Raw genomic sequence first — 25,895 nt, 5'->3', positions numbered from 1 at the left:
AAACTTGGAAAGGAACTGGGATGTTAGTGTAACAAAAAAGCTTGGTCCATGTCTTCCTATGGTCTTCAGATACACGAAAGGGTCTACCAGAGGGATGGCGCTCACCTGTTCTTTGCCTCAACTAAGGATGATCCAAGGGGAAATGTAATTTTACAATTCTGTACAATTTGTAGGTTTGACAAAGGAAGACCTTCCAGGTAGGGAAGATCACTAGGGCCCAGACAGGATGCAGAGTGAGGCAGGGCCTCCTCCAGGCAGCTTCAAGGGCCAGGCCTGGTTTGAACGCGGCCTGTTGGATGGAGGGGACTCCCTCTAGCTTGGGGCTGGGGGTGGTCTATGATCTGAGTTAACCAAGAAATGGATTCAAGGGAAATGGATTCAAGGGAAGAGCACGTGGAGATGAACAGGCAGCTGAGAAATTCCTGTTCCGGTGTGTGAGATGGCAAAACGAGTTTCAACACTGACGCCTTCTGTATTCAAGGGAGGAGTGAGAAATATTACTTCTACAATGGTACTGTAATTAGAAACTGTTTGTGCCTGGTGACACTTCAACAGAACTGCTGTCGGGGCTCTATCTATCTTTCCTCCAGAGGCTCAGCCCCTTCGCAGAGCCTTGTAGGCACCGGATGAATACTAGCTCAAGCCTCAGTTGTGAAGTCCTTGTTCTGGCAGCCCTTGCATTGACGTCAGATGAGGTCTGCTCAAGCAAAGCTGCAGGATCAGGTCTTGGGAGGGTTTATTTATCTTGAAAACCGAATCAGGGTTGGACCTAAAACCAAAAAACTGTGACGTATCTAGACTGGAGCTGGGAAAAAGTCCTTACAGTTTTCGGCGCTTTATTGTGGCATCTCCTCATTTAGAGTTTATTTAGGATAGTGATGTTCAAAGTTCTTGGACTTTGTAGGAACCTACTGTATTTCATGGCCTCTATTCAGCAGCCTTGCAGAAATCTGTATCAAAGCAGGCCTGCAGCTTTTGTATTGAGAGCTGCCTTCTGCTCTGTGTTCCTGTAGCCCCAGCAGGTTGCCTGGAGAAACTGCCTCCCTGGAGTTCGAGGTGGGGCTCTGCAATAAGCTTGTAGAGCTTCAGCCATTCAGTGAGATCATCTCCCTTGTTGGGACAGGATTAAAACTTCAGAAATACTCAAAATAAAGAGTAGAATGAGCTATGCTGGGCATCTAGATTTTAAATTAAAAGACTATAGTCTATATTTCTCTATAAGCATTGCTTTGGCTGCATTCTACAAACAATGCTATATTGTATTTTTATTATCATTCAATTCGAAATCTTCTCTAATTTCCCTTATAATTTCTTCTTTGACCCAGAAGTCTGATGCTTACAACTTTTTTTTTAAAAGATTGGCCTTGAGCTAAGATCTCTCGCCAATCATTTTTTTAATATCGCTACCATGTCCCATGTACAATTCCAAGATTTATATCTCTAGCCTGGGTCTCTCCCCTAAACTCCAGACTTCTAAACTCAATTGCCTACTCAACATCTATATTTGGATAGATAATAGACGTCTCACGCTTAACATGTCAAACTCAAGCTCCTGGCAGTCCTCTCTCAATGGTCCCTCTCTAGGACAAAGGCAACTCTATCCTTCCAGTTCTTCCAGCCAAACCTCAGGGTCTTACTTGACTCTTCTCCTTCTTTCACACCCCACATTCAATACATGCATATCCTGTCGGTTGTATCTTCAAAATATATACAGAATCCACTACTTCTCACTACCTCCACCTCTACCATCCTAGACTCAGTGCCATCATCTCCCGCTTGTGCCATAGCAATAAGCTCCAATTGGTCTCCTTACAGTTTATTCTCAATACAGCAGCCAGAGGACTATTTTTAGAAGCTGTTAAGTCATATCACTCCTCCTTTAAAAACCCGAAATGTCCCTCATTTTCTCAGAGTGAAAGCCAAAGGGTTTACGATGACCTATAAGATCGCTCCCCATTTTTTTTCTGTCCTCTTCTCCTTCTACTCTTTCTCTTGTTCACTCCCTTCTAGCCACCTGGTCCTCCTTTCTGTTCCTCTAACTCACTGTTTCTCAACTTTTAAAAAAAATATTGCTCCCACCAACGGCAAAAGAGAAATGCCTCTTTAGACACTTTTTTCCTAATCAAGCACCCCGCCCCGTGACATTTTAATGCCACGAATACACTATATGCTGTATTTATCTACTATCTCTATATGTGCTTTATATATTAAAAGAGTAAGATTTTTTTCATCCTCGAAGAATGAATTTTCACCCCCTTAGGACAGTATCTCCCTGTTGAGAATGTGAGAACGCAGGCTTTCACTATTGGGCAGGCTTCTACTTCTTGGCCCTTAAACTTACTGCACCTTCTGCCCAGAATACTCTTCCCACATATAGCTGTCTCACTCCATCCCTCACCTCCTCCAGGTCTTACTAAAACAGTCACTTCCTCAGAGTGGCATCCATTGGTCACTATTTAAAAGAGCAGCTCCATGATTCAGGCCTCGCCATCCTCCTTCCCGGATCTGTTCTTCTCTCTAGCAGTTACGACCATCCGGCACTGCTATACCTCACTCAGCTATTTTTTGTTGTCTGTCTCCCTTCATGAAAATGTAAGTTCCAGGAGATATTTGTGCTCACGGATGTATCCCAGCCTCTAGCCCCATTCCCGGCACATGGCACATGCTCTATTAATATCTGTTGGGTGCGAGCATGCCATGCTCACGGGCGCGTGCCTGCCTTCATTTGTGTGGCTCCATCTGCAGCAGGTCCTCTTTTCCCCTTTGTAGCTACCACATCCTGTCCTTGCTTTAAAGCCCAAGTCAAGTATCACCTTCTCCCTGGCCCCTTTCCTGGTTTTATGTCCTCAAGAATATTATAAAGTTGTCGTACTCCACACTCTTGGCAGGAGTTATAGAATTGGAATTAATTATTGAACACTGAACTCCTTTTCTCCTTGGCCTAATCTGCCTCAAAACATTCAGGAACCTGCCTAGGTACTCACTATTAACACAGTGTTTTAGCTCCAAGAGATGCTTGGTTATTCCTGAAATTGTGTACATTTGTTTATGTGTCATCACAAGACTGAGGGGCTTATGGGTTGAATGTGTAATGCAGACAAAGGAGAGAAAACCATTTAGTCTTCAGGCTGATTAACACTTTCAGTATGCTTTGGGTAGGTTCAATTGGCCTTGTGCTACTGGAAGTAAAACATATTTTTTGCAGGTTTTCATTGCATTAGATCATGTTGTTTTAACCCAGGGGCCTCAGGAAGTGCATAGTAAATTGGAACACTCAATCAAATAAAAGTATGCTTACACTGAGTTATAGTTGGTTGTGCCACGAATGCTAAAGTTCAAGTTGACATTCCAGCCTGAGCTCATAATGTTATTAGTGAGGAGTCTGTAGCAAGAGGGAGGAACAGAGAGGGTATCAGGCTTCAACACACATGTTGTGACTTTCATGACTTGAAAAGAAAATGAGCCTTGTGATAACCTAACTCTTTTCTGTTTATTCATTTTCTCATGTGTTCAAAGGTCAGCTCTAGGTAGGACAGCAAATGTCCACACTTTGCCAGAACACCATTTGCTTGATAGTCCTCATCTAGCGGAAGAGAAGTGCCCAGGGCAATAGCTACCCGCCCCCACCCCCCTCACATCACCTCTCTCCAGTGCTGATGGACTAAGAATGGGGATGCACTGGCCTGTAGGAGGAGTGAGGGCCCTATAGCCTAATGGCCTTGCATCCTTGCCAAATGGTAGCATTGGCATTATCTGTATGATATTTGTCAGCAACCCAGCAAACATGAGCAGAGTCTGGAGCATCTCAGTTTCAACAGTAGGTAACATCAAAATGTTGCCTATGGAACAAAACAAGTCCCAACAATATAACGGCACTGTGGGAGCTGGACTTCTCAGAGACAGCAATGGTAGCCTGTGGGCATAATTATGAGTTGGGGAAGTCTGTATTCAGCATCTTCCCCGTTCTTCCTTTGTTCTCATTCTCCTGTTCACAGTCCTGCCTCAGATATCAGCCCCTTAGAACATTAGTAGCTTATCTTTACAGCTTACAAAATGGTTTCTCACGTGATATTTTAGTCAATCCTCACAACGTTCGGTGGGTTGGTGGGGAGGGTAGGAATTATCACCGTGATCTCCACTTGGTACATGAGAAAATGGAGCTGGAAGTGGAGAAGACACTGAAGCGGGGAACATTTTGGGGCATCCCTTCTCAGATCCTATAACCTGGGCAACACATAGCTCCTGGCCAAGAACCTCAAATTCCGAGCTTCTCCCTTACCAGGTAACCAAAGTACTAAGGATAGCCAAGTGTAGTGAGAACTGACTCTGCTAGGCGTTGTGCCATGGGTTTTACATATAATATCTCATCTTTTCCTCTCAATAGCCTTGTGAAATAGTTATTTTATTCTTGTTTTAAAAATAAGAAAGTAGAGGCTTAGGAAGACTTGAAGATTTCAAGAGCAAGGATATTACAAACAAATAGCTCCCTTAAATCCTTTGTTATTTAAAAAAGAAGACTTTAAGAGTCAAGCCCCAGTCACAACATGGCCAGGGTGCAAGTGGAGCACTGAGTTCAGAGTGTGTCCTTCACACCCCAGTCCACTGCCTCCCAGGGCCCTCGAGGAGAAATGCTTTAGGTGGATAAAGGGTCAGGAGGTTTATGGGCAGAAAAGCATCATTTTTGGACCACTAACTCAGAAGCCAGTGATTTGTATCCCAAACCCATATAATAGTTGAAAAAGCAGCATGACCCTTACTGAAGTGAGGCAACCAAATTTAGGTGAGAAGGTAGTTGGTTGAATGTGTAAAATCCAAGCCAGGAAGATCAGGGGAGAGACCAACTGACTACTCCAGGTGACTCTCAGTTTGCTAAAAATCATTTTGCCAACTCGTTAAAGACTTTTGAAAAGACTCACTTTTGCTCCTTCCCCGACTGCTAGCGCTGTTCACCTCCCTGCCATCCATCAATCCAGCCTCTGTCTTTTCTCTGCTCCATCACTGCTGCCCTCAGGCCCATCTCTTTCCACCTGGTGCTGGAGACTAACTACCCAACTTCACGTCAGCCAGAGGACCACCACCATTTTCCCTTCCCTCTCTCCTTAGAATCTTGTCTCAGAGCATCAGGCTTGCGTGGAACTAGGTTTTGATTATAAGACCAGAAAGCCCAGCTCTCTCAGCACTGTGTGGCTTGGGAGATTGTCACTGGTCAGAACATACTCTCCCTGCTCCGCCCCCACCTCTCAGCGTCACTAATGAGGGATGCTGTGCCCTGCTTTGGGGTGAGACTCTCACGATGAATGAGCAAGGTTTTTAATCTCTTGCAAAACCTCTATTCCAAGAGTCAACGTTTCACAATACAACCAGCACAGGTGAGTCATTATAAGATAGTCCATTTGTCCTCAAGGAGAAACATTTAAGATGATAGGTGATTTTTTGTTGTAGTTGTTCTTTTATCCTAATAAATAAGCCTGAATTTCCTGTAGATGCGCTGGAACATTCAGCATGAGAGACTTTTCACAGGCAGGGCTCCCTGAAGGGATAACAGAGAAAGAGGCTGACACACTGCTTAAGGAACGTTATTAATGATGTTAAACTTATTGATGCTGAAGGGGTGTGCACAGAGGGGGATGGCCTTGTTCTGTCTCTTTGCAGCCATCACTTTATATTACCTGTCTGCCAAATATCTCCAAGGACTTGCTGTTAACCTCATTAACTGAAGACAGAAGGAAATCAAGAAAGTGATCAGAGATTTAAAAAATCCAAACCAGGAAGGAATTATTGAAATTCACCTATGACAATCCTATCCAGGGAGTTCTTCTTTTGTACATCGGGCCGTGCAGAAAAATTATTTGCTACCACTAATGGTGATGACTGAAATACAGTGCAAATTAACGCACTGTTTCACTAGATTTGCCACATTCTAATGCAAGAGTGAAGGCTGCCAGCTCAGGTTTCTACTGGGTTGTGACAACTGAGCCAGAGAAAATGACTTTCGGAATAGCATGGCTTTGCATATGTTAAACTAATTAGCACCTCAAAGAAATAATTATTGGGTTAGAAACAGTGCCCCAGTTACCCAGAAGAGTACACTGCAGGGCAGCTTGGTAAGGTATGAAGAACACAGAAGACTCAAAAGCCCCGGGTGAGCCCCGAGTCCCCGCCGCACTGCTTTGCAGCTGTGCGACTCTGATGAAACACGGGGTGGCCTGGAACGGTAGTTTCCTCCTCTGAAGACGAGGATGATACCATCTTCCCTATCTGCATCATGGGATTGTCAGGAGGAATAAATGAGGTAAAGCAAAGCTCTTTGAAAAGCGTAAAGCACTATATAAATATTCGTTATCGTTATATACGTCTCCATGAGCCTAACCTTAGGAAAGAGCTTATAGGTTATTTAGGATCCTGTCAGTTGGTGTAGGTCTAGGTGTCTGTCCGGAGGAGCCTGTCCCTTTCGCTGGCAGAGCAGGTTTACAATCACTCGGCAATCTTTCGTGTCTTTTGGGTACCGGGGGCAGGAGCGGGGAGAGTACCTGGTGCCTCCTGTGTGGCTCTAGGTCAAAGGCTCTCAAAGCGTGGTCCTCAGTCAGCAGCATCAGTGACACCCGGGGACTTATTAGAAATGCAAATTCTCAGGCCCCACCTCAGACCTCCTGAATCAGAGATTCTGGGGGCAGAGCCCATTAACCTGTTTTAACAAGTGCTCCGGATGATTCTGACGCATGACAAAGTTTGAGAACCACGGAACCGGGTCTCGGAGCCTCTGCAGAAACCAAGAACAAGGGCCCTGCTTTAACAGCCTGTTACTCATCCTCCGTGATATGAGCAGGCGGTACAAGGAGGCTTAGAATTCCAGAGCCAGGAGGGACTCGAGAAGCTATTTTCAGGTGGGCTTATTTTGTAGCTGAGACTTGTGCAACCCCAAGGGGCCAAGCGAGATCTGATCCAGACTCAGCAAAGAGCTGCTGTCAAGGTGACTCTCCGCCCAGCACTCCCCTCCTACATCCTAGTGCCTCGCTTGCATCCAGATGACAAAGTCCCAAGCAATTGCTACTCAGAGAAAGAGGTACAGCTTGGAGGAGCAAGGTCTGGTGGAGAAGCCGGGTTTGGTTAGACTCACTTACCTCTAACCCAGAGGGCAGAGCCCCAGAGGAAGTCACGGCTACTCTCCTTGTTCTTGGGCTGAAAGATGAAGTTATCTCCAGGTTCTTAGTGATTGGTGGGTCTCCCATCCATCGTGCTCAAAACGGAAGTCATATATGGATCTCGGGAGCCCTGAGGTGTCCCTTCCATGGAACCCGCTTTCCTGGTTGGTGTGAGGATCCTCGTTGGTGTGAAGGCTATAATTCCTAGCTGCTTCTGTTCATGCACCTAACGAGTGCTGAAGGTCAGGGTCAGGGGATTCCCAGAGAGCATTTTCCACTGGAGAAGGTCAAGGTCTGAGCAGAAGGAGCCTGCAAATAGAATCAAGCATCAGGGACAATGATCACTGACAGCTACCCAGACAGGCTGGTTCCTGCAAGGAAAGCTGGAATGCAAGAGAGACCCTCAGTCCATTCCCAGACATCCTTACTCCAGGCTCAGAAGACCTGAGAGAGGTGTGGGAAAGCAATGAATCAGGCAACTCATAAACAGCCCTGATTCTCAGCAGTAAAAGTTCTCTTTCTCCTCTCTCTCTTCTCCTCTCCTTTTCTCCTCTCCTTCAAATGACTTCATCTGTCAAGAGGTTACTTTACTTTATGATATTGCTAACCCGTTTCTATGGAAACTTAGCTCAGAAACACTAACAATTTCTTTTCATATCTTTGTTCAAGGAGAAACCGGCCATTATTTGCCAATGAATGTGATGGCCCTTCATAGCTTCCCACCTGTGAAATGGGCCAGCAGGCAGTGCCCTGAGCCCAGGGTCTTGGTGCCGCTGCAGTGACCCTGGGAAGTCATCCAACCTCCTCTTGGTTTCCTCAGCTATAAAGTCAGAAACAGACGTGATCATTTCCATGATTTAATTTAAAAAGTGGCTGACGTGGCATCACATAGCTCTTAGTACCCAGAGCTGTTTGATTAATTTGATCAGTCTAGCATGGTGACTCACGTGGACTTGGAGACTGAGTTATCCTGTTAGTCTCTCGGCTTTGATGTTGACCTGACTAAGAGGCAGATTTGCATGTCACATGGAGGTGTGTGCAGCCCCAGACTGCATCCATACAACACTGGTGCTTAGTGATAGGCGAAATAGCAGTCACCCACCCTTTGGTGTTATGTGGACCAAGAGAGGAGAGTATCTTTGTTTAACTCATCTGTTTAGTGGTTTTCTGTTTGTTTGCTTCCTAAAGTTGGAGTTGGCCAAAACAGTTTGTGGATTTGTAGAAACAATTCACACACTGAGAATTTAGAGAGGAGGAGCAATGTCATGTGGTGCTTCTGGTCATAACATATTTCCATTAAAAAATATTAAAAACCAAAGAACGAACCAGGATGGCCCAGAAGATGAACTCCTCCCTGGGAAGAGCCACAGATTCTCAAGCAAGACCGTCTTATGTAGAACAATGTTCACTGTTTTCCTCCACAGCATACCTGGACCCGCTACCGCCACCTTCTCCTGGCCTTGCGCACAGAGGGGAGCTTGTTCATTATTGTCTGAAGCCCTAAGAAGATTCTGGGAACAAGGCTTACGGCCCTCCTACTGAGGTCACCGCATGACAGTGAGACGCGGTCATTAAAACAGTGGGTCTAAATTTTCCCCAGAATGACCTTGCTTCTCGTGTCAACGGCGAACTCCCCGCGCCGTCCTCCCAGCCGGGCGCTGCTTCCCGCTCACCACGAGAGGGCGACAAAGACACGCCAGCGGCCGCTCCCTCCGCTGGAGGATGCGCGTCCCGAACGCACGTGGAGAAAGTGCCCGGCCGCCAAGACGAACGCGTTTTACTCTCCAGAAAATAAAAGTGATGATAGGTGTGAAAGTTCCAGTGTTGGCTTAGGAAAAAAGGGTTACCCTGGCGGGGTTTTTTTTTTTTTTACATAATTATTTTCTAGAGCATGAACAAATTATTTTGAATAGCTTTAATGACGCATGTGTAAGAATTCAAACGTGCGATTAAAGAGGGCCAGGTGTTTGGGAGCAGAGGCGCTATTCCGAGCGCTGCTACTCTTGCTTCCGGCCCTGTGACGTGCGGGACATTTAGGAAGGACGCTGAAGAGGACGATGCTTTCAAAAGAAGGAAAGCTGCTAGGCTGGGTTATGGTGATTCTGTTCCTGGTTCTGGAGCGTCCAGTTCCAGGTGCCCCGCAAGGGGAACTTACCAAGGAATTTAAAATAGTGTGTTAGTAAAAGCTGGGAAAATAAACCGCAACTACACCATGAAGAAAGATATGGGACATGAGTGGGTTGTCTGTCTCTTCCTCCTCCTCTCTCCCTCCTCCTTCCTCTGCCATTTTTGTTTTTGGTCTGAAATTATGGTATGATATGACCTGATTTATGAGGAAGGTTGCTAGAACCAGCCAAGCAGAATTTGTCTTTATTCCCACTGAGAGTTAAATCCGTCCAGTTGTCGACTGAAAGAAGATGGACATGAGGCATTGTTTGGATGCCTATCAGGAAAGAGAAAGAAGCGCATTTTGGTAACACGCAGTACAAGTTTGGGAGATGCTGTATCAATTTAAAATGGTTTTGAGATTTTTTTTCTCGGTCTTGTGTGGATCCCAAACTTGAATTAAGATCTGAGGTGTCAGCTGACTGCACGTGGGCCACCGCCCTTTGCAGCCCTGGCTATAATTCCCTGCCAATGAACTAGTCCTGCTAGGTTAGTGAGGGCTGGGTCCTAGGATTGTGACTGGCCCACGCGATGCTCTTTCTGTGAATTAGAAAAAGGCACCGCCTCCCAACAGTCCTGGCCAGCTCCAGGGGTTCAGCCTGTTCTGAGAGTGGCCGCTGACCTTCAGCCGTCTCTGACCCCCTCAGCTGGACATCCTTGGTCATGCCCAGCTCAGGACAGTGTGAGTTGACCCTTAGGTCCTCACCCCTAGTTCCAGTGTGCAGCCTTTTTCCTATTTCTGGAAAATTACACAACATTGTCATCTATGATATTAAAGGAAATGATAACTGGAAGCTGTAGCCATAATTATAGCATTTCAGTGTTGAAAGGGACTTTAAAGTGTCACTTGCTCCAACAATTAGTTCATGTGTCCATCACCGGACTTCCTCTTGTGCCTGGGAACCACAGCCTCTCCAAACAGCATTAATGCTAGAGAGTTCTTCCTTATTTTAAGCTTTATTTAAGTGAGCTGATGCCCACTGGTCCTTGTGCCCTCTGTAATTATACAGGCAAATCTCCTCTTTATCACTGAAAGTCTTCCCTTCACGTTTACCATGAAGCGTGGTATTAAATGCATTTGTCAGTTTGATCACACACACTGTGTCATCAAAGAATCAAAGTCTGCATTGAGCTCCGCATTGTAGAATGGTCTGATGGGTGTCTCCAGGAGAATGGTCACCATTTTGTGTTGGACTTTCTACCGTGTATCGGCACCAAGCTGCCCTCCCGAAGACTTGTCGTATTATTCACATCTGTTTTTAAGGGACAGAGCTCCTAAAAGATTGATAAGGCCATATGGCTGTTTTTTTGAAGGCCTTCTTAAAGCATTTCTTGAAAAGTAGTAACTCCACTTGATTTGGCTTGATAGAGGAGGTAATGTCACTTGCTGTTTTGAACCCTGCTTTCATTTTGGGGGCTGTCTTTCACGGAATCTGGAAATGATCTTAGAGCTCATTCTACTCGTCATATCTGATAGATGACAAAACAGGTCTAGAGAGGCTTAGCGCTGTTTGCACTGAATCACACAGTGGTCAGGGGCTGAGCTCCAAGTGACTGTGGACACCCCCTGTCCCTGGGGTGGGGGGGCGGGGGACCACCCTGCTGCCTCTTCACTGTGTTTGGTATTGGGGCCAGGGGACTGGGCAGGGAGCAGTACACCCTGCCACCTGCTCCAGCCACACAAGTTTCACCCTTCTTTTCTGTATTTTCCAAGTTTTCTACAATGATGCATCACTTTTGTTATCCAAAATATATATATACGTAGATTTTAAAAACACACCTCACTCATGGTCCCTAAATTCCTTTGGCCCCGCCTCCAGAGCTGTAGGGTGCCAGTCAGGAGAGTTGCCATTCCATTAGCCCTGACCTCTTAACATTAAATGATCCAGGGACCCACTCTGGTCAGCAGTTGAACAACAATAAAGCCCTTTTCTATCCTGTCTACCACGGTCACTCACTCCCCTGCTCCCACGGGGCTTATTTTGAAGACCCCCACTTAAGTTCCCCGAGTTAAGGGAAAAGGGAAAGGCATATGGTGGCGGTAAGACGGACAGCCATAGTCTGAACGGCAGGGACGCGGTGGCACAAGCATGGGGCTACCGTCCAGGTTGGGGGGAATCTGTCCAGATCAGAAGGGTTTGCCCCCTTTTGTGACTTTGGGACAAGTCAGTGTCAGTCAACTAGTCACAAGTGAGGGAGGCGGCGGGCGAGGCAGAGCAGCGGGGCGGGCGGCGCAGGTGCGTCTGTCTGTCTGTCCGGCGGGGCCCGGGCGGCGCGCCCCTGAACTTGGCGGGCGCGGGCGGAGCGAGCGCGGCGCGGGCGCGTCCGGGTCGGGGCTGCCTGATGTAAAACAGAGCGGAGCGCCCTGGCGCCTCGGCACCATTACCTTCAATTAGAATAATTGGTGCCTCTCCGGCGTTTGCTTTTCCCCCGGGGGATCCCTCGCTCCTTCTCATTCTTTCTGCGCCTCGCTCGCTGTCGGCCCGTCCGTCCGCCTCGGTCCGCCTCCCGGCCTCGCTCTGCCCTCCATCCATGTGTTCTTTGCCGATGCTCTCCCTGCCCGAGGCCTCCCCAGAACGGACACTGAGATCCCATTGATGGGCCGAAATGGCCCTGCTGCTGCTGCTTTCTCTCTTTCCAGGGAAACTTAGAGGGACCTGCTTTTGCATTTACTTTATACTTAAACTAGTATCTCCAGGTCCTTCTCTGTTTCCATTCCAATAAACCGGGAACCAGTAAAAATGGGTGGGGCCTGGAGTTAACTTCCCCCAAACTTCCTGGAATCTGTTAATATGGAAGATTCACTCTTGGCTACTCCCTATCCCTCTATCCCTCTCTCTTCATCTCCTGACTCGTGCTGGACTTTGGCTGCGTGATGGAAACAAAAAGACTGTAGACCTGAAGAGGTTTGGTTGTAGCTCCAGACCTCACCTCTGACAAAAAAAAGGGGGGCGGGGGCTCTTTTCTCTGCTTGTTCTGCATCTATCAGGAGCCGGAACTCAGCTATTTCCAGAAAAACTGCTGATCTTCACGGCATGAATTGAAGAAATTAGGAAAAAAGGAATGTCACCACCCTTCCCCAGCCTCCCCCTCCATTTCTACAAACTTTTGTTAAAGTTGGGCAGTCACCTAAAAGAAGGGTGGCAGGATTGTAAGCATTTTGAGGGCGGGAGCCTCTTCAGTAGTCTCACTGATCACCTTCATAAAAGAGTGTATGCTTTATGAGCACAGTTCATGGCAAGTGCATCCAAAATCCATCCGGATTTTATTGGAAAGTGCTTCCCTCTGACAGTGAGTAAGGAACATCAGACTTCTTTGAAAACTGCGTTGAATTGGAGCTGGTAATCCAAAGGAGTCCTGTTACAAGGTGGAAGTTACTTCCTGTGTTTCCCAGAAGACTAGAGGTGTGAATTATGGCTCCTTGTGAGCAGCTAAACTTCTTGCATAATGGTAAGTTAGCCAACCAATTTGTCTGGCTGATTCTTGGACTATCACCAGTCATGGGAGCTAACCTATGTTGGCAAGGCTCATGCTGTGTTTAGAGAGATATCATCACCCCAGCAAGGCTGGATTGGCAGTGGCATCATTTCAAATCATTTCGTTGCTTCAAATCCTCAGCTCCGGGGAGAAGAAAATCCTGAAACCAGCTGGGAAGTCCTGAAGCTACCATAAATATATTCAGATGCTTCAAAAAATAGATTTGAATAAATTCTTTGTTTCTAAGGAAAATCATTTAACATTTCTGTAGGGTTTCACAGTTGACAAAACTTCATGAGATGATCTCAGGTTACTCTTGTAGCCTCCCTGAGCCAGCTGGGCCACCTACTGCTATAGTCCTCATTTTAAAGAGGAAACTGAGGCAGAGGGGGGACAATCGATTTGTCCGTGATAACACACTGAATAGTGGAACGTGATTACAATTCAGGTCTTCAGCCTCCTAGTTTAGTGTTGTGTCCTTGTCTACAAAGTTATATTGTTTCCATTCAAAACTCACTCAGTGACATTAATTCATTAAAAAATAAAACTTATTCAGGACTACACTGTGAAAGGCTTCAAAGGGAATAGAAAGAATGATAGAGATGTTTTCTGATCTTTAAGGGTGCATAGTCTCCTTGAGTAGCCAGATAGAAAAGGAAAGTTTGGTAACCCTGGAAACAATGTTGCTTCTTTTTATAGTCCTGTGATTGTAGGAGGAACAGCTAAGTGGCATGGGGTGAGGCAGAGAGGGTGGAACTCTAAGGAAGCAAGTGACTGCTTTGACTTTTTGGGTTTTTTTTTGAGGAAGATTAGCTCTGAGCTAACATCTGCCAATCCTCCTCTTTTTGCCAAGGAAGACTGGCCCTGAGCTAACATCCGTGGCCATCTTCCTCTACTTTATATGTGGGACGCCTACTACAGCATGGTGTGCCAAGTGGTGCCATGTCTGCACCCGGGATCTGAACCGGCGAACCCCGTGCCACCAAAGTGGAACGTGCACACTTAACCGCTGCACCACCGGGCCGGCCCCTTGGTTGTTTCTAAGTTGACAGGTTTTGCTCGTGTGTTACAGATGGACTGGTAAGCCCTCTCATTTGCTCTCAGACATGCAGGCACTCGGCCTCCCGTATCCAAACTACACGTGTGGAAAAAGCCAAGATAGGTATCCAAATACCTATCTTTCTCAGGAAACTGGTAAAAAAGCTCTTTTAGTCACCATGGTCAACTCAAAAAAGCTATTCAAGATTGTTGTTTATTAAAAATAATCCAAGAGTTCAAAGCGGTCCTGGACTCTGGAAAGGCTCTGATCTTTAGTCCGTATAAGATGGGCCATGTTCATTTGGTTGCATTGTTTACTTTTGATGACAACAAACACTCAAATGTTAAACTCGCTTACACTAAATTAATAATTAAAAGGAATGAGCTTAACTCCACTCACTAATACGTTCTTATAGGTGAGTTAAATAACTTTGTATGTGTGTATCATATATGCATATGTCATATGTAAATCATATACATATGTCCTATATATATGGTGCTGGCCTGCCCACGTCTCCCGGTCTTCCTGGCCCACAGCCTTGATGAGGATCAGTGGCCATGTTTTATATCAGCCAGGACCCTACCCTACCATAGCTGAACGGGCCATAAACTGACCATTTTGAGATGGTCTCTCCATAAGCTGGGTAACTGGCGTGTCAGAGTCACTTAGGAACTTGGAATTGGGAAATCGAAGGCTGAGGTAGTTTGCAATAGCAGCAGAAGGCAAAGGCATCTCTTGAGCATCGCCTCTGTGTGCAGGGGGCTTATGGTTGGATAAAAGCAAGCAGAAGTTATGAGAGGGCGAAAAATATAAATAAGGAAAGGATGCCAGCTCACTAGCAGGGAGGTGAGAAGCAAAGACGACCCTGAGAAAGAGAGACTCTAGTCTAGTTTCCGGTTCCAGGGAGGCTGGCATCCGGGGAAGAGAAGTCATGCTTATAAATGACCAATTAGCTGTATCTTTACAATAAGCCTATTGTGTCCGCACAAGAAACCCGTCCTAAATTAACTAATCTTGAGTGGGTCTCACTTCCTTTTAATTAAACAAGTCTGACTGAACAATGTATTATAAATGTGCATATCTTAAATGATGTCTTTGAAACAATAGGCTAAAAATATAAGTAAGTGATACTAAACTATGAATGGGACAGTGGATGGTTATTTGTGTTTAAACAAATTCACAGCAGAATAGGAGGTTGCTTGGTAGGTGACCAAATGGAACAAAGGAAGATTATTGAATATGGGGAAAAAATGCATTGTAAGTTCTCCCCTTAATATCAAGAATAAGAATAATTCTGTTCACTGATGATCTCCCTCCACGCAACCGTGTAGCTCTCTCCGTAACTTCTGCCCATAGAATAAATTTCACTGAAATGCATTAAGTATTAGAAGATGTGCTCTGTTGGCCGGCATTTCATTTCGTGGGTTGAACTCATATATCAAATAACGTGTGTCTTGGTACTTTGTAAATGGTAAAACAAATACTCTATAGCTAATTATTTCCTCAGAAATTATGATGAGATAAAAACAATGGCAGTGACAAAAACATGATGGCAAGTATAAGTAATTTCAAAGTTCTACTGCAAAAGACGTCATTCTGTTCTATTAACGAGATTTCACTTTGGAAGGTCAGTATTAGAAGAGAATGGCTTTAGGATGAGAAGTCATTTTCGGGCCACCAAAGGAGGAGGAGAGGGCAGTGGAAGACAAGGGTGGGTTTGGGCCAAGGGAAAGGACGCAAGGTATCAGCCACTTTCAAGCAAAAGTCTAGATGTTTGGTTATCTAATGAAAATATTAACGTATCTGAATTTCAATGGTTTGCACATGAATATTTGGAAAAAATCCTGAAAAACACAAGTGAAGTATTGTCAGTTAGGGAGATAGAACTCAAAGATGGTACTCATTGCATTACTGAACAACATTCGACGATGATCTTTTAGGTAGGAATTTGTTTAAGGTAATTTCTCTGCTTTAAAAGATTAATTTACCATTTTAGTTAAAAGAACAAAAGGAGGGGGCCGGCCCCGTGGCCGAGTGGTTAAGTTTGCGCGCTCTGCTGCAGGCGGCCCAGTGTTTCATCAGTTCGAATCCTGGGCGCCGACATGGCACTGCTCATCGAGTCACGCTGAGGCGGTGTCCCACATGCCACAACGAGAAGGACCCACAACTAAGAGTATAAAACTGTGTACTGGGGGGCTTTGGGGAGAAAAAGGAAAAAAGAAAAAAATCTAAAAGAACAAAAGGAATCAAACTGGTTTTTGACGTCAGGTACGCAAAACTAGCAGGCTATTGAATCATTTCTAAAAGTTCTACTGGCTGAATTGGGGGTCACATTCACATAACCCAATAGAATGAAGACTGCCGCTTGTGGTCAAGGATCCTACAGAAATACTTGATACAATTTGGTTACAAATAATACCCACTGTTGAGTTCATAAAGTAATGTTCTTTAACCAGAGATGTTTCTTACTGTATTCTAAACTTAGTTGCTTTAAAAATTCTTGGGAAAACCTTAACCCGACAGATAAGTCTACGGTTTATTTGTAAGACCCGATAGCATTTGCCAGTCTGTGGGAGGATGGGCATTTTGGACTGTGAGCTTTGGTCTTCTCCTTTCTTCCTAGGTCCTACCACACCACCTCCTGGACTCTGCAGTTAGTCCTTTATCTCCTTTTCCATTTTGGAGGAAAAAAAGAAAAAAACACTTCACTAGGCAGCCATTCCTTTGGGCTGGGCTCATCTCTCACCTTTGACCTTATTCCAGTGAATGTAAATTTTAGATCTGAACTCCTAACTTCTCCTGAGAACAAAAATGCTGCTACTGGGAATTCAAAGTGTTTCCTAACCTCTGTGGTCATCAGTTGGTAGCAGAATTTGTATAGTAGGCAGAAATGTTAGATTCTATCACTAGACGGTAAGAGTTGTTTGTCTGCCAGCGGGGAACTTGAACACAACTGCTTTTCTCTGAACAAAATGTACCAAGAGTTATTTTTCATTTGTATTGTGCAAAGAGAAGCATTGCTGAAAATGGGGATCGCATATAACTTTGGGAAACAATGGCTTTATTTGGGTGAGCAGAGATTGGTGGAGTACTTACAGCTTTGTTAACACAATGGGTTGAGACATAAAAACTGTTGTTTTTACTATTTATGTAATAAAACTTAAAAAGTTATTCTGTAGCGTAGGACAACCATAAAAATGTATCATAGTGGTGTGCTGTGATTAGATAGTATCTGTTGCCCATGGATAAATCGTATCTAGAACACCGTTTGAAGGTACTAAAATAAAACTATTATAACGCTTAATTATTTCAGTTTGTTAAGTGTAGAACCAGCTTTCTGTTCTTGTGCAGAGATAGCTGGTTCCCAGCTCGTATTTTCAGAATTTTCTTCATAAGAGTAAAAAGAATTTTGGTCATTCTTGGTTTAAATTTCCACAAGACACTAGATTTTGCTATTTTCCCCTCTACTCATCAACCTACATGTAGGAAAGGAATAACTGAATTATGCACAAATCCAAAGAAAATTCTGTAGAGAAGCAATTTTCCTTAACAGTCTGAAACTGAATTAAAATTGTTGCCTATTCTTTCAACTATTGATTTGGCCTTGTAATTGACATATTATCCCTAAACCAACTTTGATTTTCCACATTGATTCAAACACTCTCATTCACTTAGTTGAAAAGTCCATGTCTGCTCCAAAACCATTAGATAAAGTGCAGACTTGTTTCTCTTAAAACTAATTTCTAGCCATTTAAGAAGTCTGCCCATTAAACTAATAATAAAAACAAGAGTTGAAATCATTGTCTGAAGAATGTATCACAAGTTCTTATTCTGAATTGTGTTTGGAACAAAAAAGTGTACATCCTAGAATGATAAAAGCCAATATTAACTCAATAAAATACAAGTATCGTAGCTCAGACCTTTGGGCAGAAAGTGAAAGAAGCTTAAGTAAAAAGGGGAACTTGTTAAGCTTACTGTGTTAACCTCAATATGGAACCGAAGGACAGGGAGGGAGGCCAAGTGACTGGAAATCCATTTGGACTTCCATCTTTGCCACACTGCACATCTTTGTCGTTTTCTTTTTCTTTGCAGACAGGTGGGCTCTGAGTTTGTGTGACCTCTAGAGACTGACCAGCATCTCTGTCCAAAGATCCAGAAGAGAGAAGCCAATTGGCCCACCTGGGGTCATGTGACTAGCTATGGTCATAGAGGCAGAGTACTGTGGTCTGGCTGCCAGTACCCACTCCAGTGAAAGGAGACAATTTCTGAACTGGGCTGGGAAGACACTCAGAAAGTATTTACTACAATACAACTTTCATCAACATATCCCCTACACGGTCTTCCATTAAAGTGTTTATCTGCATCACAGGTAAATATAGCTGTTTTCTAGTGCCTCTCTGCCCACTCCTTGCCTCACATTTTCTGCTCCAGCAACAAAGAGTTGCTTGTAGTCCCAGCTTACCACCCACATCCCCCAATGCAATCAGTGAATTTCATGCCTACGTTCCTGGGCCCTCTGTGCTTGTAATGTTCCTCTTGCAACTCCCTATTCATTAGGCATCATGCCTGACGGTCACTGCTTCCTTCCGGACTTCTTTATCTTCCTGGGCTAGTTATCTCTTCTTTCTTTATGCGTCATAACATTGTGCACATTAATCTCTGTCATCATCCAACTCCATTGTTTGTGATTTACTCTGTAGGCTCAGACATCTTTATAACCCCAGCCACTGTGAGCCTGGCCTACAGTGGGCGCTGCAAAATAGTTGAATGAATAAACTCCAAGTTTCCTTTTAGCTAATAATTGACTCTCTAGAGTTAAAAGATAGGGTGTGATTACATGAAAAGTATTGTCTGCCTGAACCCCTTAGAATAGTTAACTTGTCAAAGAACGAGACGTCAGGAAGTTCTAATCAGACGGCTGCGACTCACTGTCAGCCACCGCTTGAGAATCGCCTGCTGTTTACCCGGTGCCCTAACCGGTTTAATTTCCTCTTAAAACTTCTCCCCTCCTTTTAGATGCAGTTTTGATCTGGTGAAGTAATGGGCAGAGCAACAGTTTATGAAATTATTTTACTTTTTCTGCATATAAACGTTATTTTTCAAAGGCAATTTCTTTAACTACATCCTGCAGCTCTGTGGACTTTCAACAACTTTAATTTACAAGATTCTCCTTGCTTTTCAGTCTTGAGACATACGTGTTTTTTTCTTAGTCTTAAAACTCACTCTGCACTCTAGTCCTAAAGGGTTTGACTTTCCATCTCCCATCGCAGCGTTAAATGTGCTTTTTCCCCAACCCTCTGTTGACACTTTAAGGGGTAGGGAAATGTTAAAGGGTTGATTTTTGCTAATCTCAGGTTTTGGGGGGAGGGGATAAAACAGCAATCCCTCAGATAAGAGTTTTAAGCTGAACGTCCCTCCAAAAAAATAAAAAGCAACAGCAAAACCTCCAGGATCGCCTTTGGGTGCGTCGGGGCCGGCAGCCCCCCAGATCCTAATAAATGAATTAGCATCTCAGGGAGGAGATCACTGCGGGGCTGATATTGATCAGGGTCAGCCGGTGTGTTTGCCTGCGATTGTTTGGGGGGTGGTTAATTGAGTGTCAGTCTCGGCCTGTGTCGTCTCGCTGGCGCCGGGTGCTTTTGGATTTGCTAATTTTCGTTAAGTGTCTCTAGCCGGCTACTCGTCCCCGGTCTACCCAGGAGAACTCAGCGGCTCCTACTGATCAACAGTCTGTCTGTCTGGGCTTTATTGATCACAGGGCGGGCGGCGCGAGGCGGATGCGCTCAGAGGGAGCGGGGGGAGAAGGCTGAAAGCAGAGCCCCGCGCCCGGCCGCCCCCCTTCCCGGCTCCGGACTGGACGCCCCCCCCTCGGCCACGCGCGAGCCAGCGGGGCTCGGCAGGGGCGCCGCGCCGAGGGCGCACGAGGGGGACCGCCGCCCGGCCCGGGGGCTCCCAGAGCGCGCGGCGCGGCGGGCGAGGGCGGCCACGCGGGGCTGTCGCGCGCCTCGGAGAACAAAACGGCAGCCACGGGCTGGGGACGCCGGCTCGAGGCCGAGTCGTGAGGGTCACGGAGGCGGGCGCCGGAGACAGACCCAGAGGCCGGGCTCGCCCCGCTCCTCCCGAAGGTCACGGACGCGCGGGCCTCCGCGAGGGGGAGCGCGGGAGACGGCAGCCGCCCGGCCCACAGGTCCCGACGCCGGCGCCGCGGGGAGCCGCCGGGCAGGTCCCTCCTCGCCCGCGCCGGGGCCCGCCCCCTGGCTGCGGCGCTGATGGACTGGAGCCGGGCGGCCAATCGGACGGCGCGGGCGCGGCCGGGGCGGGGCCGGGGGCGGGGCGGCGCCGGGCCGGCTCCCGGCGCGGGGCGCTATTTACGGCGCGGAGCCGGGCCGGCAGCGGCGGGCGCAGGCTGGAGCTCGCGGCTGGCGGTCGCTGCGCGCGCTCCGGAGCCTCTGCCTGCGCCGAGCGGCCGGCCGAGAGCCCTCCCGGGACTGCGGCGCCGAGTGGAGCGCGGGGCCGGCGGCCACAGAGCCGGCCCGCGGAAGTCCTCGGGCTCCCGGGCGCGCCCTCCAGCCGCGCTCCATGCGCCGGCCGCGGCCCGGCCCCCCGCCCCGTCGCTGACGGCGCCCGCCGCCCCGGGCAGCACTCATGCTCCGCGCGCGCCGGGAGTCGTAGGCTGCAGCTGCGCCGCGGCTCCGGGAGCCGGCGGGGGCGTCAATGGATCGCCATTCCAGCTACATCTTCATCTGGCTGCAGCTCGAACTGTGCGCCATGGCCGTGCTGCTCACCAAAGGTGGGTGCCCGCCGGCCGGGCGCGGGCTCCGGGGAGGGGCGCGGGGCTCCCGGGCGTCCGCCGCCGCCGCGGGCCTTTGAAGCCGGCTGCCAAGGCTTTGTGAGCGCCGGGCGAGCTTTCCTCCCGCGCTGGAGCCCGCAGGTAGCGACAAGTTGCGTGTTCTTCGGAGTCGCGGCGGTGGCTTCGCGGCCGTCCCCTCGGTTGTCCCGGGCCCGGCGCGTGGAGGTGGCGTCAGACCTCGGAGCAAGTGGTTGTCAGTGTTTTGCACATCTGTCTGTAGTGAACTTGGGCACGCTCGCCACCGGGGAGCAGGGACTGAGGACTGGCTGGGACCCGGGCGGGGGCGGCCGTAGACCCCTGCCCCCAGGGGCCCCGTGCCCGAGAGTGTGTGTGTCTCTCTGTCTTGGGATAGATTTCTGTATTTGAGCGTGTCTCTGTTTGAATGTGTCCGTGAGTCTGTCTTTGTGTGTGTGTCTGAGTGGCTTTGTGAGCCAGCGAGTGTAGGTCCGAGGTGCATGTGTCTGTGCAGGAGCGTGTGTTGCGCGGCCTCTCGGTGCCTGGGAGGAGCAGGCTCCGTCAGCGGTCCCAGTTCCCACTGACCTCATATTCTACAAACGCTACTCAAAAAAAAAAAAAAAAACCAACGCAGCGGTCAGTTTCCTTTTTTCCCAGCAGGCTGCACCTTTTAGATCGAAATAACTCGAACTCCCTCTAGGTTTCGAGGTTCCCTCCCCTCCCCTGCCATGAATTCTACCTACTGTTCTGTGAACAGATAAATTTAAAAAAAAAAAATAGGAAGTGTTATTTAGCTTTTGCACTCCCCACTTTTCTCTAATTGCCATGTAGCAGGCATGAGGTTAAAGGATAAGCTAGCCCGGCAAGGATGATGTGCTACAGTGTTTATTTATTTTGGAAGGAAGGGTGTAATTAACCCTAAATAACAGCCCTCGCAGCCTGCAGAGCCGAGCCTCCTGGCCCTATCAAAGGCCGGCAGAACCGGGAGGGAGACGCTGACATGAAGTCACAGATACCGAAACTATGCGCCTGATAATGATATAATTAGGGGATCAGAGATTTCTGACTGCTGTGGACTTCAAAAGCTTTCAAAGCAGCCAGCAGCCTCTCCTGTAGCCATCTTGACTAAAGCAGACATTTTTGTTTAATCGCTACATACAGTAACGAGAGAGGGGGGGAAACAGAAGAGCATTGTTCACTGTTTCAAAATACCAGTCCCCTCTCTGGCCTTTTGCGTGCCACAGGAAGAAACTTTATGAAACGACAGAAATATAGTTTTAATACAGTAACACAAAAGTCCATTCAACTTGCTCAAATGTGGCTCCAATTAAAAAAAATGTTAGAACTTTCCTAGTTACCTGTCAAAATTTTATTGGACTGTTTTAGGTCATTGAAAATACAGGATTTTAAATAGGCTCCCATAAATATTTAAGCAGCACTTTACTTGTATTCCGTTTTCTTTTTCTGCACTAGGTCTGAGTGAAGAGGGTCAAAATTGACTCTTAGTCAGTTTTATTACTTTAAATCTGTATATGGACTTTGTCAGACTAGCAATAGGAAGTCATCATCGCATCCATGTAAGACCTGTGAGCATCAAGCTTGGAAAGAGGAGAAACGAGCCTCTGCATAGCAGGATTCCAACTTGAAGGTCTTACTGGAGAGGGGACTAGGGCCCAGATGCAGGACAGCCAGTGCAGATTTAGGATGGGAGCAAGACCTCCACCTTTGGGTGGTTCAACTCAGATTGCCCAAGTTGGCTGGTGTTTTTTTTTAGAACCGAAGCGTTAGCAAGCAGCCTCTGGTGAAACTGAGCATACCGTACGGTGGCCTGGAATTTGAACAGATAATTAAGTGAGACACCTTACTCAGGCATTCACGGAGAGGAGGAGGAAAGGGGAGGGTGGGAAGAGGTTTGTAAGGCGGCAAGCCGCGGTGTGTTTAATTTCAGAGCGGAGGTTTCAGTAACTAGACAGAACTTCAGGCTGGGAAGCTGGGAAGAGGTGTGTGCATTGGTTCGAGTTCCAGTAGCTTTAGCTGTGGCATGTGACAGTCACTGGAGTCCACCGTGTCAGATAGCAAATTAGTGATAACTCTGAGACCCAGATGATTCCGACTGGAAATTGATGTTGAAAGCCTCAGATCTTGCATTGCTGCAAAATGTTAATAATGACTTGCAACTCACAAAATAAGTTTTATAAAGGAAACTTTTAATCACTTCCTGTAGAAAAATTTGAGGTTTCCTTAAGGATTTTTCATTCAACCAGCAGAGGATTTTCAGTTTCGGTGTTTCCCCTTTTAGACCCCATGTTGAATTCCATGTAAAACTGGGGAGTTAGGGAGATGTTAGCCCCGGCGTTTACACCCTCCCCCTGCCCCCAGTTTTACGACTTTCCATTTGGGCTGAAAGAAATTGACTTTGGCAAGCAAACCTCTAATTGTAAACTGCCTAGTTCCTGTTTTACAATATACTGACTGAAAGTTCCTCCGCATGAAAAGATCTTTATAGGCAAAGTTTGCCTTTTCTAGAGAGGTTGCAAATAGCTGCCCAGTTTCATAGTTTTAAAACCTCCTGACCGGAGCAATTTCTAGATTGTTGTGTTTCTAGTTAATAACTTTATAAGGTGTTAGCGCAGGCTCTTAAATCTTGGCACAGCCCTTCAAGGTAATAAACAATTCTGTAGTTCCGGTCAAATATTTATCCTGACAAAATAAAAAATCCTAGCATTTTTATATTGTATGGTCATGGAGGATTAAAATGAATAAACGATGTAATTTGCCTTACAGTAGGAGAAATTGTGATTATTTTTCTTCAGAAACAAAAGTTATTATTTTTAATTACTTGCTAACTCATCAGAAATCTAAATTGAACGGTGATTCCCTGCTATCTAGATTAAAACATTTGTAAGATTATTTTTTGCTGGATTGAAATTGAAGCCCTGGCTTGCACAAAGGGCTTTCCAGGCTACAGGGCGTGCTCACCTGGCATTCTAAAAGTTAGTGCCTTGGAACTGGGGATTTAGGAATTGCTTAAGGAGATGCTTTATCTGGTCTCTGAAGTTTCTCCTTGTTTTCAGGTGAAATCAGATGCTACTGTGATGCTGCGCACTGCGTGGCAACTGGCTACATGTGTAAATCTGAGCTGAGCGCCTGCTTCTCCAGACTTCTTGATCCTCAGAACACAAATTCCCCGCTCACCCATGGCTGCCTGGACTCTCTCGCAAGCACAGCAGACATCTGCCAAGCCAAACAGGCACACAACCACTCTGGCCCCACCATGCCCACATTGGAATGCTGTCATGAAGACATGTGCAATTACAGAGGCCTGCACGACGTTCTCTCTCCTCCCAAGGGAGACGCCTCAGGTAGGGAGAAGCCCTTTCTAACCAGAATGCTTGCCTGATCTATAGGCTTGTGACAGCCACGACTTTGTATGTCTGCTATTGATTTTGTTGTTAACGTAATTAGAGACACCAGAGGGAGAAGCATGGCTGGATGCAAAGATGCATCTCTCTTGAGTAGCTTTTATGGCTGCCTGAGCATTAGATGTCTGTCTACATAATAGGTTTTGCCTGTTTTTTCAACATTTTGAAGACATTAAAAGACCATTACTACTCAGTAGTGACAGTCTGTAAACAAATGTTTTTGTAGCTTCTTTACACTGTTTTGCAACATTTATTTTTGATATATCGTTGCTTTCCTGGTAAATTCTTTTTAATGGAGTGCTGTACGTAAAATGCGTAGACGATCCTGAATTTCTACAAGAAGAGACTAGCATAGTTTGATCGTTTCATTTGTATTCCTTTAGGACAACGAAACAGGCATCAGCATGACGGTAGCAGAAACTTCATCACCAAAGTGCAGGAGCTGACGTCTTCCAAAGAGCTGTGGTTCCGGGCAGCCGTGATCGCCGTTCCCATCGCCGGGGGCCTGATTTTAGTGTTGCTCATCATGTTAGCCTTGAGGATGCTTCGAAGTGAAAACAAGAGACTGCACGATCAGCGGCAGCAGATGCTCTCCCGTTTGCACTACAGCTTTCACGGACACCATTCCAAGAAGGGGCAGGTGGCCAAGTTAGACTTGGAGTGCATGGTGCCAGTGAGTGGCCATGAGAACTGCTGTCTGACCTGTGATAAGATGAGACAAGCAGACCTCAGCAACGATAAGATCCTGTCGCTCGTTCACTGGGGCATGTACAGTGGGCATGGGAAGCTGGAATTCGTATGACGGAGTCTTATCTGAGCTGGACTTCTTGGACGCTTGAAGGCCTCTGAGTTCTGCTGGACAGGAGCACTTTATCTGAAGAAAAACAAACTCGTGTAATCATCTTTGAGAGACACAATGACCTCTGCAAATAGAATCTTGGATATTTCTTCTGAAGGATTATTTGCACAGACTTAAACACAGTCAAATCTGTTATTTGCTTTAAAATTATTAAAAGCAAAGAGAAGACTACGTACACACTGTTGCCAGGGTTATTTGCATCTGAGCGAGCTGGAATCGAGTACTTAATAAACTAAAATGTGCTCTATGGAAGCTCCTACAGCTTGATTTATTGTAAAGATTAAAAAATATATATATATATTTTGTCTGAAATTTAGTGGTGTCCTGTCATAAATTAAACCCTAAGTGGGAAGTGTAAGAAACTACATGTTAATTATACAAGTGGAGATCTGCTGTTGCTCATGGTAGGGTCTTGACTATAGCATTTGGCTTGATGATTATTTTTTTAAAAAGAAGACCAAAATCTCGTTTATTCTTACATGTGTAATTTTCGTACTGCGTGGAGAATTTCTAAATGTGGACTGCCCACCATTCAGTGTCCTGCCCACATCTTTTGTTAGGATAATTCTGGTTTTTAGCTTTCATTTAAGAGAAATCTTAAAACTTATTTATACCACGTCAGATATGATCGATGAATTTTTGAAATCTCCTTAGCAAAGGTAATTAATATTTATCAACTTCATCTAGTTGCTTTGGAGTACCTTTTTCAAATGTGTCTACCTCCAATCAAAAAAAAAAACCCTACAGAACGAAACTTCTTTTTGTAGTTAAAGTTATTCTCTGTCTACTTTTACTGCTGATTAATTCATCAGTTTATCTCAAACCAAATTAAATATTTGGGATCCAAATTAGCCAAATTTTATTGTACCATGCTCCTAGTTTTCAAACCTTCCTTCGACAGTGTTATTCTAACATTTTTTTTTACTTTTCAATTTTTAGAAAGGTTTTCAATAGTGAACGTATATCAATTGAAATTTAAATAACA

At 46.1% G+C, this 25,895-nt stretch overlaps 1 protein-coding gene across 1 annotated transcript; it reads left to right on the top strand.

The window, feature by feature from the left end:
• The first annotated feature begins 20,243 nt into the window (after positions 1-20,243).
• BAMBI (BMP and activin membrane bound inhibitor) lies at positions 20,244-25,222 on the top strand. Its single transcript, XM_046679749.1, has 3 exons — positions 20,244-20,614; positions 23,704-23,991; positions 24,435-25,222. Exons 1-3 carry the CDS (start codon positions 20,539-20,541, stop codon positions 24,851-24,853), a joined length of 783 nt encoding a protein of 260 aa, XP_046535705.1. The 5' UTR covers positions 20,244-20,538; the 3' UTR covers positions 24,854-25,222.
• Positions 25,223-25,895: the final 673 nt, after the last annotated feature.

The sequence above is a fragment of the Equus quagga genome, chromosome 12, assembly GCF_021613505.1.
Source record: "Equus quagga isolate Etosha38 chromosome 12, UCLA_HA_Equagga_1.0, whole genome shotgun sequence".
NCBI classification, from domain to species: domain Eukaryota; kingdom Metazoa; phylum Chordata; class Mammalia; order Perissodactyla; family Equidae; genus Equus; species Equus quagga.
The sequence above is the reverse complement of the archived record's forward strand: the minus strand, read 5'-3'. Positions and strand labels throughout refer to the sequence as shown.

Coding starts and splice junctions, on each gene's coding strand:
- BAMBI (XM_046679749.1), top strand. CDS start 20,539: ATGGATCGCCATTCCAGCTACATCTTCATCTGGCTGCAGCTCGAACTG. Junction 20,615..23,703: donor GGCCGTGCTGCTCACCAAAG/GTGGGTGCCCGC, acceptor CCTTGTTTTCAG/GTGAAATCAGATGCTACTGT. Junction 23,992..24,434: donor TCCCAAGGGAGACGCCTCAG/GTAGGGAGAAGC, acceptor GTATTCCTTTAG/GACAACGAAACAGGCATCAG.